At 44.2% G+C, this 15,364-nt stretch overlaps 1 protein-coding gene and 1 long non-coding RNA gene across 6 annotated transcripts in view; one reads left to right on the top strand and one right to left on the bottom strand.

Annotated features, from left to right (window-relative positions):
* Window positions 1–3,585: 3,585 nt before the first annotated feature.
* Window positions 3,586–15,364, bottom strand: part of LOC123605458 (cytochrome P450 4F3) — a 75,101-nt gene continuing 63,322 nt past the window's right edge. For 3 of the 5 annotated variants that reach the window (XM_045492363.1, XM_045492362.1, XM_045492360.1), the window contains exons 6-13: window positions 14,894–15,015; window positions 13,885–14,155; window positions 12,687–12,753; window positions 12,368–12,497; window positions 4,761–4,894; window positions 4,600–4,664; window positions 4,332–4,414; window positions 3,587–3,941 (exon numbers count right to left, since the gene is read on the bottom strand). In XM_045492363.1, the coding sequence (XP_045348319.1) occupies window positions 3,764–3,941; window positions 4,332–4,414; window positions 4,600–4,664; window positions 4,761–4,894; window positions 12,368–12,497; window positions 12,687–12,753; window positions 13,885–14,155; window positions 14,894–15,015 (1,050 nt within the window). In that variant the 3' untranslated portion in view covers window positions 3,587–3,763. Of the gene's footprint in view, window positions 3,942–4,331; window positions 4,415–4,599; window positions 4,665–4,760; window positions 4,895–12,367; window positions 12,498–12,686; window positions 12,754–13,884; window positions 14,156–14,893; window positions 15,016–15,364 lie in introns of all 5 variants that reach the window. The other 2 variants (XM_045492361.1, XR_006715772.1) reach the window with 2 other exon arrangements.
* On the top strand, window positions 9,813–11,591 carry LOC123605462. The gene is made up of 2 exons (XR_006715773.1): window positions 9,813–9,860; window positions 11,471–11,591. It is a non-coding gene; the product is annotated as an uncharacterized LOC123605462 (long non-coding RNA).

The following is a 15,364-nucleotide window of genomic DNA, read 5'->3' as shown; positions in this document are numbered from 1 at the left end:
AGCAGGGAGGAGCAGAGAGAGAGGGAGACACAGAATCCGAAGCAGGCTCCACGCTCTGAGCTGTCAGCACACAGGCCGATGTGGGGCTCAAACCCATAGACCGCAAAATCATGATGTGAGCTGAAGTCAGATGCTCAACCAACTGAGCCACCCAGGCACCCCAGTCGCAATAAACTTCTAATGTAAGAATTACTCCTAATGTATGAATAAATGTAATTGGGTTAGAATCACCAGTTAAAAGAGTTTTTAGATTTGATTTAAATAAGAAACAAATGTCTTGGGGTTCCTGGCTGGCTCAGTCAGTGGAGCATGCGACTCTTGATCTCAGGGTTGTGAGTGCAAGTCCCATGTTGGGTGTAGAGATTCCTTAAAAATAAAATCTTAGGGGCGCCTGGGTGGCGCAGTCGGTTAAGCGTCCGACTTCAGCCAGGTCACGATCTCGCGGTCCGTGAGTACGAGCCCCGCGTCGGGCTCTGGGCTGATGGCTCAGAGCCTGGAGCCTGTTTCCGATTCTGTGTCTCCCTCTCTCTCTGCCCCTCCCCCGTTCATGCTCTGTCTCTGTCCCAAAAATAAATAAACGTTGAAAAAAAAAAAAATGATTTAAAAAAAAAATAAAATCTTAAAAAAAAAAAAAGAAAGAAATGTCTTACAGTATGGTGTATACAAGACACTCAATTAAAACATAAGAATACGGAAAGGTTTAGAAAAAAGGGAATGGAAAGTAACTACTCACTAGGAACAGGGTTTTCTTTTAAGGTGATGAAAATGTTCTGGAACTAGATACAAGCAATAGTTGTTCAACATGGTGAACTTGCGGAGTGCCACAGAACCGTTCATTTCAAAATTGTTAATTTTATATGAATATCACCTCATATTTTAGAAAATAGACAAAAGATATAGCCAACAAATATTAAACCTGGAGTGGCAACCCTATTATCAATATCTGATACAATTAAAGAGAAAAGTATCTTATGTCACAAAGATGCTATCTATTTTTAAGGGGTCGAAAAGATTGTCAGTAGACATAAACTCATCATACGTAAAGGAGTAAATGGTAATCCACAGGAGCATCAATTCCAATACTTGGAGCTTTTTTTATCTTAAAAATTGGCAACTAAAGCAGACAAGACTCAGACTAAGGAATCTGTTATCTAAATACTGCATCTTTGAACTATGGAGCACCTGTGTGGCTCAGTTGGTTAAGTGTCTGACTCTTGGTCTCGGCTCAGGTCAGGTCATGATCTCACCGTTCCTGAATTCGAGCCCCAAATGAGGCTCTGCGCTGAGGGTGGAGTCTGCTCAAGACTCTCTCTCCCTCCCTCTTTCTCTCTGCCCCTCCCCCACTCATGCTCAAGCTCTAAATGAATGAATGAATGAATGAATGAATGAATGAATAAAAACTTGTTTTTTAAAAAAGTTTGAGCTATAAAATAGAGAGAGAAATGTACACCCAGGGAGGAAAAGACTCATTTTCTTCAAGCACATGGGGAATATTTATAGAAATTAATCATGTATTTGGCCCAAAAAACACTCAATGAATTCCAAAGTAATCTCTTTATGTGTTCAACTGCATTGCGGTAAGATTAAATGACCAAAAAAACAGCTTTAAAAAGGCACTTGTCTGCAGACCAAGTCAATGAAGCCACTTTTAGGATCAGCAAAGGAGCAGGCCTGGAGTGAAAATGAAGAATTTGGTTTAGACACAGTGAGTCTGAGATGGCTCATAACTTCCAAGTGGGGATGATCACTGAGTTGCCATCCATTTACCAGACTTTTATTGAATTAATCAATATCTCTGTTCTCTGCCCCAAAGCACACTGGAAATGGCAAACATCCTGTTACTACACTCTGTTAGTTTCACTTAAAATTTTGCTTCAGGGGTACCTGGGTAGGTCAGTTGGTTAAGCGGCCAACTTCAGCTTAGGTTGTGATCTCATGGTTCATGAGTTTCAGCCCTGCATCAGGCTCTGTGCTGACAGTGCAGAGCCTGCTTGGGATTTTCTCTCTCTCCCTCTCTCTTTCTGCCCCTCCCCCACTTGTGTGAGTGCACCCTTTCTCTCAAAATAAATAAATAAACTTTAAAAATAAAAAAACCCAAAAGTTTGCTTCATTAGGAAATAATCCAGATTTACTAGTTTTCTTGGTGCCCTGAGGGTTTCGTTTTTATTTGGTTTCCTTTCTCTTTTCCATATCTTTGTATTTGATATTATATTACATTTAAATATTTATTTTGGTTTAGTAACACATGAACCTGATTAAAAATAAATCAGAGTGGGTGAATGAATAGATAATACATCCTACAACGGAATATTATTCCGCACTAAAAACAAGCGAGCCATCTTATCAAGAAAAGACACGAAGGAAGTTTAAATGCCTATTACTAAGTACAAGAAGCCAGCATGAAAAGTCTACATACAATATGATTCTAACTGCCGTACATCCTGGAAAAGGCAAAACTACGGAAAAGTAAAAATATCAGTAGTTGCCAGGGGCTGAGGGGAGGAAGAGATGAAGAGGCAGAGCACAGGGGTGTTTTAAGGCAGTAAACTACTCTGTATGATGCTATAATAATGGATACATGTCATTATTGTAATAGGTCAACTTATAAGATATCAGAAAGCTTATTGTATATAAGTTTGGCTTAAACTCACCTTTCATGAATAATTGAGATAAAAGCTTATGTAGTTCCCTTTTAGGATTATCGGAAATTACTAACCGCCCTATCTCGCTTCCATAACTTCGCCTGCTTGCTAAATGGATAACTTAGGTTACAAAACGCTCCCCTATCCCTTCTACCAACATCTGGCCTAGGCAAAGACCAACATGTAAAAAGTCTCCAACTCACTGCCTCATGGTATCTTAGGTGTCAAACTATGATTGGTCATTTTAAACCCTCTTAGGACAAAGAACTTTAAATTGATAGGTTCCCACCAAAACTAAGGTCTGTATGTCACAATATAATTGGCTACCATGAAATGTTGTAAATTGTAATTGGTTAACTAAATAATGATGTATTCTGACTTGCTAAAATCCATATAAGCTCACTGCTACCTTTGTTCGGGGCCATTCTCTGCACTTTTCTCCTTAAGATCAGATCAGGTTTGGCCCGGCCATGAATAAAATCTTGCCCCGCTTCTATTCGGCGTCTGGTGGTGTTTTTTGACAGCACCCTGTTTCAATTATCCAACTGTCAAAATCCACCGAATACACAACACCAAGATAATAATGATGTGTCAATGTAGGTCCCTCCTTTGGAACAAATGTAGCACTCTGATGTGAGGTATGATGGTGGGGAAGGCTGTGTGTGTAAGGAGCAGGGGGTAAATGGAGGGAGGGCTGGCAGGCAGTCTGGAGACCGCTTACCAGTTGTTGAACTTAGAGACTATTGGGAAAATTTAGAGTTTTAGTATGCTTTTCTTTGTTTTATTCTCTGTTTATTGGAGATCTGGAATGACCATAGATTTGATTTTGGGAGAACCCGCAATCAGCATGGGCACGTGCCTGTGGTCAGCTGGAAACGCTGTCAAGGTCTTGCGCTGACACACCCTCCACCCCACCCCCACCCCTACTCCCATCCCTCCACCCCACCCCCACCTCTACTCCCACCCCTCCACCGCTCCCTGCGTTCCCGCAGGTCCCGAGCGCCCCCTGCTGGCTGTCAGTGGCGCCCCGGCAGAGGAGACCACACAGTTCTAGTCCTGGGAATCCGCCAGGGGGCGTGTGTAGGGTCGGGGTGGATCCCAAGCCAGGGGGAGCTGGCGGGTCACTGGGGGCCCGCGCTCAGCGGCTCCACCCGCAGCCAAAGCCCGCCCTCGGCGCGCAGGATGAGCTCCGGCTTCCTGCGCGGCTCCTCCTTGTCCGGCAGGACCCGAAAGCGCAGCAGCGTGAGCGCCAGGACCACCTTTATCTCGGTCAGGGCGAACGTCTGCCCGATGCAGTTCCTGCGGGCGGCAGTAGGCACTCACTCGCCAGGGACCCCAGCAGGTCCCGTCGCACCCCGAACCTCCCCGGGACCGCCAGCCCCACCCGCAGGGATACCGGAGGGGACTAACCGTGCCCGGGACCCCCATACGGGGGTCCCTGAGCTTGGCTCAGATCCCAGCCCTGAGCTCCCAGACAGAGGGAAGGGGCTCTGAGCACACCGCGGAGCCCTCCTTGGACCCAGCCACCCCCCACTGCCCAGGCCTTTACCCCCAACCTCTGGAGGAGGGGAGAGAAGGAGAACCATCCTCAACACCCCCTTTCCCGCCCCCACAGCCACGTCTGGGATCTCAGGCCCAGGCCCCTGCCCTCACCACCTCATCCCCTCCTCAGATGCGCGCTGCGCTCACCTGGGCCCCGCGGAGAAGGGAATAAAAGCCAGGGAAGACCTTTCCTTGATGTTTTCTGGGTCAAAGCGGAAAGGATTGTATACCTGGGGGCGGAGAGAGGCGGGACTGTTGGATGGGGTTTCCCAGGACAGTCGGCTTTGGAGACACAGGTGTGCGTTTCACGGAGGGAGCGATTTGCCAGGTCACAACCCTGAGCCCTCCCTTAGGTCCCGCTAGGGAAGTGGCCAAGGATGAGGGTGGGTGGAGGGGAGGGAGGGGGAGGCAGCACCTCAGGGTCTGGCCACACGGATGGATTGTGGTGGATCCCGAAAATACTAACGAGGCAGATAACACCTGTGGGAGGGGAGGGGCCAGTGAGGAAGGGTTTCACCCTTCCTGATGGGCCCCTCTTCCTGCCCACGAGGCTCCTCCCCCTGGTGTTGTGGGCACCTTTGGGGATGACCCGGCCATCTGGGAGCACGACGTCCTGAGTACAGCAGCGGGAGACGACTGTGACCGGGGGGTGCAACCGCAGACTCTCCTTGATGCACATGGTCAGGAAAGGCAACTGCGCCAGGTCGTCCCTAAGGGCCCCTCCCCCCCCCCACCCCGCAACAGTTATCCAGGGAGCAAAAACAGAGACACTTACCCCCCACCCCCACCCCCGTTCTCTACTGTCCCATGAGATCATCTCTCCCTATAACGAAATAAATTCCAGATGGATCAAATACCTCCAAACCCATTAAGTTGTGCGCCTTAAAGGTGTACAGCTTTTTAATATGTCCATCACACTTCAATAAAGTGGTATTTGGAAAAGAAGGGCAGTGTCACAGAAATAGGAGAGGAAATTTAGCTGGGTATTTTTAGAAGGTTTTCTGTGCAAAGCACAACACCCAAAATCCAACCATAAAAAGGTTTACAATTTTGCATAAAAATTAAATATTGTTTACTGCAAGAGAGCAAAATCAAAAGGCAAATGAGTAGGAAACAAAAGAAACAGATCCAATGTTTTATTTCTCATGGTACTAGAGATCCTAGCTAATGCAATTAGACAAGAAAAAAAGAGAGTAAGGCAATCTGAAATGTGGGGGTAAGTGTGTCATTGTTGGCAGATAGTGATTCTATGCTTAGAATACACCAGAAACCTTTTATAAACATTGAAGATCCAGTAAGGGGGCGTGAGGGTGAATTCTTTTTCTTTAATCCCCTTCAATTTGTGTGGTGATGTAAATTTTAATGATATAGTTAACTGGCTCAAAACTGGAAAATTATAAAACACCATTCTTACGACTCAACTCATTCATTTCCCATCCTCACAGTTTGCCTAGGTTCTTTTTTTTTTTTTAATGTATCCTTCCAGAGCTACTTTTTTGCATTAAAAAAAATTATACAGTAGCATACTATATACTATACACACTGCTCTTTATCTTTTTCAGGCAACAGTACAGCAATCTCTTCTTGTATATTTCCTGGGACTTTTGTCAAAAATAAGGGCTTCCTTATTCTGGAGCTATAAAATAATTTCCCACAGTTTTCTCTAAAGCGTTTAAGGCACTTTTATTTTTTATTTTAAATTTTATTCCATCCTGGGGCACCTGCGTGGCTCAGTAGGTTAAGCATCCAACTTCGGCTCAGGTCATGATCTCATGGTTTGTGAGTTTGAGCCCCACACCAGGCTCTGTGCTGACAACTCAGAGCCTGGAGTCTGCTTCAGATTCTGTGTCTCCCTCTCCTCTCTGCTTCTCCCCCACTCGTGCTCTCTCTTTCTCTCTCTCTCTCAAAAATAAATAAACATTAAAAATTTTTAAATATTTGGTTCCATCCTGATGTTGTCATGTTACAATACATGAGAAGCAGGTTGAGTTAACTTTTTTCTGGATAGCTCCCCAGTTGTTCCAAAAGCTTTTATTAAAAACATGTTTTTGGATACAAGACTCCATACTTAGTATTTACTATGTTCACTGGCACAAAATGTATATGCATATGAAAAAAATTGTTTTTCTATGTTGAAATAACAACTAATTAGAAAAAATAAAAGAAAAAGAAGAAGAAGAAGAAGAAGATGATGATATAAATACCTGGATTAAACTTAGATATGAAATCTCTATATTCCAAATGAATTTATAAACTTCTCTCAATCCCAATAGAAGATATGATTCACCATAGCAATGAAAGTATCTTAAGGTTGTGGTGCCTGGGTGGCTCAGTCATTTAAGTGTCCATCTTTGGCTGAGGTCATGATCTCAGTCCTCGTGAGTTCAAGTCCCACATCAGGCTCTCTGCTGTCAGCACAGAGTTCACTTCAGATCCTCTGCCTCCCCCTCCCCCACTAGAGCATGCACTTGCTTTCTCTCTCTCTCAAAAATAAACATTAAAAAAAATATATCTTAGGGTTAATTTAACCAAAAATGTATAAGATCTCTAAGAAAAATTTTGGACTTTATTCAAAGACTAAAGAGTATTTCAGTATCCAAAAATGGGGTATTTCTTCCACATTCTAGAATGGTATACATTCATATTATGAAGTAATCTGTTTTCCACAAGTCAATCATATATTCAAGTCAACCTATAGAATATGTTCAATTCAAATGAAAATCTACCTGGTAGTTTTAAGAACTTGATAAACTTAACCCAAAACGTTTCCAAAAGAATAGAAGATCATGAAGTGCTAGGTCATTTTAAAAATGAAATATTAAAGAGGCACCTGGGTGGCTTGGTCAGTTAAATGGCCAATTTCAGCTCAGGTCATGATCTCACGGTTTATGAGTTCAAGCCCCACATCAGGCTCTGTGCTGACAGTTTAGAGCCTGGATCCTGCTTCAGATTTTGTGTCTCCCTCTCTGTCCCTTCCCTGCTCTCTCTCTCTCTCTCTCAAAAATAAATAAACATTAAAGAAAAAATATTTGGTGAAATATTAAAGAAAAGGAACTCACTCTACCAGGTATTAAGACTTATTACAGGGGCGCCTGGGTGGCTCAGTTGGTTAAGCGGCGGACCTCTGCTCAGGTCATGATCTCATGGCCCGCGAGTTTGAGCCCCGCGTCGGGCTCTGTGCTGGCAGCTCAGAGTCTGGAGCCTGTTTCAGATTCTGTGTCTCCCTCTCTCTGACCCTCCCCCATTCATGCTCTGTCTCTCTCTGTCTCAAAAATAAATAAACATTAAAAAAAATTTTAAAGAAAAAAAGACATTACAAAGATGCAGTTATAAAAACAAACAAACACACAAACAAACAAAAAACAGTGTGGCATTGCTGCAAAAATAGGAAAATAGACCCATGGAACAGGAGAGACAAGTAAGTGAAGCCCTAACATCTGGTAAGAAAAGCCCACAAAACCCTAGCATAAGGCTAGACAGTATGACTGTAAAAGAAAATTTGGACAAATCTGTCTCCATAACAATTAACTAGAAGTGCCCCTCAAAAGTCAAAAGGCAATCTTTAAATGAGTTATTGTAAGTAAATATGAAAAAAAGAGAAAAACTCAAAGAGAAAAATAAAGATGAGTACTAATCACATAACAAGAAATACAAATGGCTTATCAATGTATGCAGAAGAATGATCAGAATAAACATTTTATTTTTATTTTTTTTTTAGAGGGGAGGCAGGGGACAGTGTGGAAGAGTGGCAAAGGGGGAGAGAGGGAGAGAGGGGGGAGAGAGAGAGAGAGAGAGAGAGAGAGAGAGAGAGAATCTCAAGCAGGCTCCACATTCAGCACAGAGCTCAGTGAGGGTCTCAGTCCCATGACCCTGGGATCATGACCTGAGCTGAAATCAAGAGTCAGACGTTCAACTGACTGAGCCACCCAGGCACCCCTGAATAGACATTTTTTTTTAAAGAGACACACAAATGATGAATAAGTACATGAAAAGATGCTCAAAATCATTAATTATCAGGGAAATCCAAGTCAAAACCACAAGGAAAAATCACCTCACACCTCACAGCTGTTAGCACGGCTATTACCAAAAAGACAAGAAATAACAAATGCTGATGAGGATGTGGAGAAAAAGGAACCCTGGGCACTGTTGGTGGGGTTTTAAATTCATGCAGCCACTGTGGAAAATAGTACAAAGTTTCCTCAAAAAAATTAAAAACTACAACTATCATGCTATCCAGCAATGTCACTTCTGGGTAGTTATCCAAAGAAGATGAAAACACTAACTCAAAAAGATATACGTAAACTTATGTTCATTGCAACATTATTTATAATAGCCGAGGTTATGAAAAACAACTGTGTCCATCAATAGGTGAATGGATAAAGAAAATGTGATATATACATGCAGTGGAATATTACTCAGCCATAAAAAGACATCTTGCCATTTGAGACAACATGGAGGGATCTTAAGGGCATTGTGCTAAGTGAAATAAGTCAGAAAGAGAAAGACAAGCACTGTATGATCTAACTTATGTGTAGAATCTGAAGAAACGAACAAACAACAACAAAAACAGGCTCCTAGATACAGAGAATAGGTTGGTTGTTGTGAGGGGTGGGGGTGGGGGTGTAGGTAAGCAAATGGGTGAAGGATAACTTTCGGTTATAAAATAATTAAGTCATAGGGATGTAATGTACAGCATTACATAGTTACTGTATTTTAGTTAATAATACTGTATTGGCTATAGTTGACTATAACTAATAATACTGTGGTTAATACTGCTGTATTGCATATTTGGAAGTCGCTAAGAGAGTAAATCTTAAAAGTTCTCATCACAAGAAAAAAAATTCTATAATTATGTATGGTGACAAATGTCAGCAAACTAGTTGTGGTGATCATTTTGTAATATATACAAATATCAACTCACTTTTTGTACACCTGAAACTAATATGATGTATATAAATGATACCTCAGTATTTAAAATGTTGGGAGTATGGGGCGCCTGCGTGGTGCAGTCGGTTAGGCGTCCGACTTCAGCCAGGTCACGATCTCGCGGTCCGTGAGTTCGAGCCCCGCGTCAGGCTCTGGGCTGATGGCTCAGAGCCTGGAGCCTGTTTCCGATTCTGTGTCTCCCTCTCTCTCTGCCCCTCCCCCGTTCATGCTCTGTCTCTCTCTGTCCCAAAAAATAAATAAACGTTGAAAAAAATTTTTTTAAATGTTGGGAGTAGCCCCCAAAGTGTGCAAAAGATGTTCAACCCCTTATTTAAATAAATATTCATTAAAAGAGGAAATATGAAAAACTGGCAAAGATTTAAAATTCAATACAGTAATTCTATAGGTATGGGAAAGGTGGTAACATCAAATTCAGCTGATAGGAACAGATCTGAAATAGCTATTAAAATGACAAAAACTGAAACTGTCTTTGACTCAGCAATTGTCCTTCTGGAAATTTGCAGTGGAGAGACCTTTACATGTGTAAGCGTGGCCCAGTGTTCACAGATGCTGACTTGTTTGTTTTAGTAAAAAAGTAGAAACAATCCAAATATCCATCAATGGGAGATGTTAAGAGAAATTATAGTACAGCCATATGTTAGAATATCACACAGCAATCAAAACAGGAGGAAGTAGGGGGCACCTGGGTGGTTCAGTTGGTTGAGCGTCCAACTCTTGATTTCAGCTCAGGTCATGATCCTAAGCTTGTGGGATCAAGCATTGGGCTCTGTGCTGAGCATGGAGCCTGCTTGAGATTCTCTCTCTCACCCCCTTCCTTACTCCTCTTTCCTGCTTGCGTGCCCTCTCTCACACAAATAAAAAATTGTTTTTAATTTTTAAAGGAGGAATATGGGGGACACCTAAGTGGCTCAGTCAGTTAAGCCTCCAACTCTTGGTCTCAGCTCAGGGCATGATCTCACAATTCATGGGTCAAAGTCCCACATTGGGCTCTGCATGGGCAATGGGCATTGGCTCTGCATTGGGCTCTGCTTGGGATTCTTTCTCTGCCCCTCCTCTGCTTGAACTTTCCATCTCTATCACTGAATGAATGAATGGATGAATGCGGGGAATGTGGTTCACAAGTCCTATCACACACTGTAGGATGAAAGGAAAATCAGAACAGAGACTCTGGAAAGCAATTCAGCAATGTCTACTCTAATTGAGAATACTAACATAAGTGTCCTTAACAAAGGGGTGAACCAAGTAAACCACTGAAAGCTTTGCAGTACACAGAGAGAAGGAGCTATAAGACACACTTTTGAGTGAATGGAACAAGTTACAAACAGTATGTATATGGAAATGCAAAATGTGTTAATGGACAAAAAGATTATATAGATGATAGATGATAGATAGGTGATAGATAGGTGATATAGGTGATAGATAGATGATGGATAATAGATGATAGATAATGATAGATAATAGATTATAGCTAGGTAGATGATAGATAGATCGATAGATAATGGATGATAGATAGATGATAGATAGATGATAGATAGATGATATAGATGATAGATAGATGGATGATACATAGATAGATGATAGATAGTTATTGATAGATAATAGATAGATAGATAGATAGATAGATAATTATGGAAAGAGACATAGCAAATCAATGAGTCTAAAAGTTTAAAAACCCCTCAGGAGACAGAAAGGGGATTAAGTTGGCAGGGGAGGATGTTAATGATAACCATAGTCTCCTTTGTAACGTCTCAGAACAAGAACTTGTTCTCATCATTGCTTTTGTAATTCAAAACTATTTTTCAAAAACTCATATTCTGGGAAAAGGAAGAGATCTCAAGGATATGTTGTTAATGTGTAGACCTTAATTCCCACTTGGAAGGGGAGAGGAGATAGTTTTCATATAAATGTGGGTATAAAGATAGATGTCTTCTGGAAGGATACACAGAAAATCACTGACAAGAGTTCCTCCTAGGGCAAGGATTTTTTTAAAAGTTCATTTCTACTCTAAACTCTGTTTTATATAGTCTTTTTTTTTTTTACCAAGTGTATAATTTTGTTTGAAGTCTTGTTGAAAAAGCTTAAAAATATTTCCCTACCTCACAGGACTGCTGTGCTGAGCAAAGGCTTGGAGTGGAAAATATTACGTAAAAAATGCCTGTCCAGTCCAATGCCTCTTCAACATCCCCCAGACCCTGGCCTGTCCCAGGCCTCTGAATCCTTTTCCTGGTCCCCATGCAACAGCTTGTCCTCTCCAGTATGTTTCCCACACTAGCCCTAGAAAGATCTTCCTGGGGGGTGCCTGGGTGGTTCAGTTTGTTGAGTGTCTGATTTCATTTCAGGTCATGATCTCAAGGTTCAAGTGATGGAGTCCTATGTCGGGCTCTCCAGTAAGCATGGAGCCTACTTAAGTTTCTCTCTCTCTCTCTCTCTCTCTCTCTCTCTCCCTCTCCCTGTCTCCCTCCTTCCCTCTCTCTTCTCCCTCTCCCTCTTCCATTCCTCCCCTCCTCTTCCCTTTTGTCCACCCTGTCCTCTTGAATTAACTGCACCCCAACTGTACCCAAACACCTACTGATCATCACTCAGGGTCTCAGCTGAGGCACTCTCTCTACTCTTATCCTTGCCTCTCTTACTCTCCATCCTAGCCCTGCCCAGGGGGTGGACCCAGGGTGTCCTGATCTGAGTCTATTCCCCCACCAGGCTGGACCTCCAGGACACAGAATGGGCTGGTAGAATTGGAGATGGCACACAACTGGGGACAGAAAGGCAGTGCGGCAGTGTTCTCTGAATGGGGACAGGATGAATGAAGGTGTTCCTGCACAAGAATTGAATGATTTCAATCCCTAGGTGTCCCCCATGGATCCTGGGCTGAACAGTATTGAAGGAGTTAGGAGGCAAGAGACAAGCAAACATTCAGGGAGTGAAGATATTTGGGGGGGTGGAGAGAGTGTGATTTAGGAGAGAAAAGTAAGGGAGTGAGGTGGAAGTTCACTTACAGAATATGTGCTAAGTGGTATCATCTGCCTTCATAATTGTCAATAATTCTCTTAGCAGCCCAGATCTTTCTGTCACTTTCCCCTGCTCTCCAGGCTAGGTACCAGACCCCTGCCTCTGGATTCTGCTCCTAGTCTCTCTAAGCAACAATGACACAATCAACAAAAAGTTCTTTCTCCTTCCCCAGCAGGGGAGCAGAGCCAATGAGAGGGGTTCCAGAACAGGACATGAGGACCTGCACTCACCATTCAATCTCTTTAGGCTCACGGTCCCTCAGGAGCTCTTGCACCTCCTGCCGACAGCGCTCCTGATACTCTGGGTGCTTCGCAAGGTTGTACAGGACCCAGGAGAGACCACTGGCCGTGGTGTCATGGCCTGAGAGGCAGCCAGACAGGCTTGGGTCTCTGGGCTTGTTCAGCACCAGAGGGCGGACAGCGCCCTTCGTTAGGGCCCTCAGGGAGGATGGGGAAGATGGGGTGGGATGGGGTGGTCCAGGGCCCACCTGCCAAGTCCCTGGGATTGGACAGACTCCTACCCCCTGCAGTCCCACACTGGGATGCTTACCCCCAAACATGAAGGTATCAGCTTCAGCTCGGATATCCTCATCTGACAATTGTTTTCCATCTTTGTCCTGGAGAGAGTATAAGACCACTCCACCCCACCCGCCTGCACACACAGCAAATCATATCCACTCTGAGAGCTCATAAGCCTAACTTGAGACAATCTCTGAAGCTCCATTATCCATCCAGAAACTATTACCAGAGGCCCCACCCCACAGGCCTTCTCCTCCGTAGACTCTTTGCTTCTTGTTTTGTCCCTGGTGAGAGGGATCAGTGATCCATGAATATCTTCATGTTTCTACATGGTGAGGACTTACTGGAAAGAAGTTACTGGCCACCTGGATTACAGGAGACTGAATGACAACTTCCCTTGGAAGTTGGAAATGAGTATTACTCCGGAGCCATTTGCTCTCATTCTAGGATAGTCAATCCAGAGATTCCTTATCTCCCCTGGTGATAAGCCAACAGAACCTGTAGACTTTGCCTTCTCGGTGAAGACAATTGGTTTATACTCCAAAACACTTTTCTCTACTTCTCTCTCTCTTTCTCACACACACAGAAGGAGAAGGAGAAGGAAAGAAAGAGAAAGAAGGAGAAAGAAAAGGAGGAGGGGGGAAGGGAGGAGGAGGGGGAAGGGGAGGGGAGGAGGACAAGACATAGGCAGAGGAGGAAGAGAAGAAGAAGAAGGGGCAGATGTATCAGCAGTCCTATATAAGTTCCAAGATTCATAATGTAGAGGTACCTCTCCTACGATGGAAGCATGGTTGGTTGCATGTACAGATAAAAGCATCATGTAGCTCTCAGAAGAATTTTAGAATGAGGAACCATGGCTACAATTCTACTATGGCCACCCTTATTTCTGTGAGTAACAAATGGGCTTCTCTGTATTCTAATATACAAATAAATAAATACACACGCACACACACACACACACGCACACACACACACACACACACACACACGCACGACTACCTTATTAAGTAGAGTAAAATCTCAGGCCCTTCACAGTTGCAGATTTAGCAGTCCCCTGCAGGTTACATTCCATAAATTCATCTCTAAAACACATCCCTAATCCATCCCTCCCTTCCTCAAACACCACCCATGACTCCCCAGTGCCCTCTGGATCAAGTCTAAGTCTTCAATTTGAAATCTGAAATCAAGGTCCGTTCTACCTCTTGAATCCAGATCCCAGAGAAACCCACCTTGGTCAGCAGGAGCACATCAATGAAGTCCAAAGTCTTGGCCTTAGCCTTGGCCTTGAGGAAGTCATCAACACCCTCATCGGGGAGAGTGCGGCGCCGTTCCTGGATGACAGCATCTGTGAAGTTGTGCACCAGGCGGCAGGCTCTGCGGAAGCGTTGCCCATCTGGAGTGAGGTAGTACAGGAAGTCCATGTGCACGAAGATCTGCTGGTGCCGTTTTGCCACAAGGGCACTGAGCTCTAAGATGGCAGCAATATATTCACTAGGCTTCCTGCAAGATGAGGGCATGAAGGAAAGTAACAACTTAGCTCACCTGAAGGCTGAGAAAATGCCTGCTACCAGCAGCTGGGAGATATGGCCCATCAGAAAACTGAGTATCCAGGAACAGATGGCCCCACAGATACATGGTGAGGATGATCCAGGACACGTGACTCTCCAGACTTTCTTCTCTCCCTGATTCCCATTTCTGTGAGCTGCCTCCATGAACCTAGAACCCAGCTGACACATTATGCTTCTCTCCTCTCTCTCCATACAGCTCAGACTTCATCTTCTCCCATTTGGTCAATGGACCCAATCCCCTCTCTAATCTTGCATCCAATTTCACACCATCCATTGTCCACACATCAGTTGGTCTTCTCCAGACTCAGATGTCCAAGAACAGCTTTGCCCATGACCCTCACCTGCTCAAACCTCAGATAAAGTTCATACCCTTTTGCCTGGCTTTTGAATGTCCTTAAGATATAGCTCCTGCCAACCCTTCCAATCTCATTCCCAAGGTGGCTCCTTACTGTGGCACATGCTTTACTCATCCTAGTCCCTTGGCCTTTGTCAAACATTTCTGCTTACCTGAAAGGATCACTCTTTCTCTTTCCCTTCCTTGTCCTTCTTTGTCCAACTCTGGTACGTCTCCTCCAGGAAGTCCCTTCTGATTGCCCTGGTCATCCCTCCCCTCCCCATCTACTCCCTTGGATCTACAGTTCATGTTCCCAGGTCCTGAGCAAGCACTCACTCCTGGCAATTGCTGTCAAAACTGAAGACACATTTCTGCAGACTGTCCAGGGTCATGAGGCTGATGTGCTCAAACATGTCCAGACGGGTGCTGCCCTCTGAGACCAGGCGTTTCCACTTGGCCTGGGCAGAGAAGGAGGTAGAGCTGGGGCTGGGACCTGCCTCCTCTGAACCCCTCTCCAACACCAACCACCAAGAGGGGATCCACCAGACCCAGGCTCCTCATCCTCCACCCCAGGCACCCATCCCCAGGGAGGACCAAGATTGGGTGGGAGTACAAACTCTTACTATTAAGACCTCATGGCTGAGAGTCAGAAGACCTGAGTTCAAATCCTGACTCTGCCTCCTACACCCCCCTGTGTGCCCTTGGTCAACTCACTGCTGCCCTCTGGGCTCCACCTGTCAAAGCTTCACTAACAGCTAATATGACTTGTTCTTTTGTCAGACAAACCAGGTTGGAATCCCAGCTCCA

The sequence above is a fragment of the Leopardus geoffroyi genome, chromosome A2 (genome assembly GCF_018350155.1).
Source record: "Leopardus geoffroyi isolate Oge1 chromosome A2, O.geoffroyi_Oge1_pat1.0, whole genome shotgun sequence".
Taxonomy (NCBI): Eukaryota; Metazoa; Chordata; class Mammalia; order Carnivora; family Felidae; genus Leopardus; species Leopardus geoffroyi.
The sequence above is the reverse complement of the archived record's forward strand: the minus strand, read 5'-3'. Positions and strand labels throughout refer to the sequence as shown.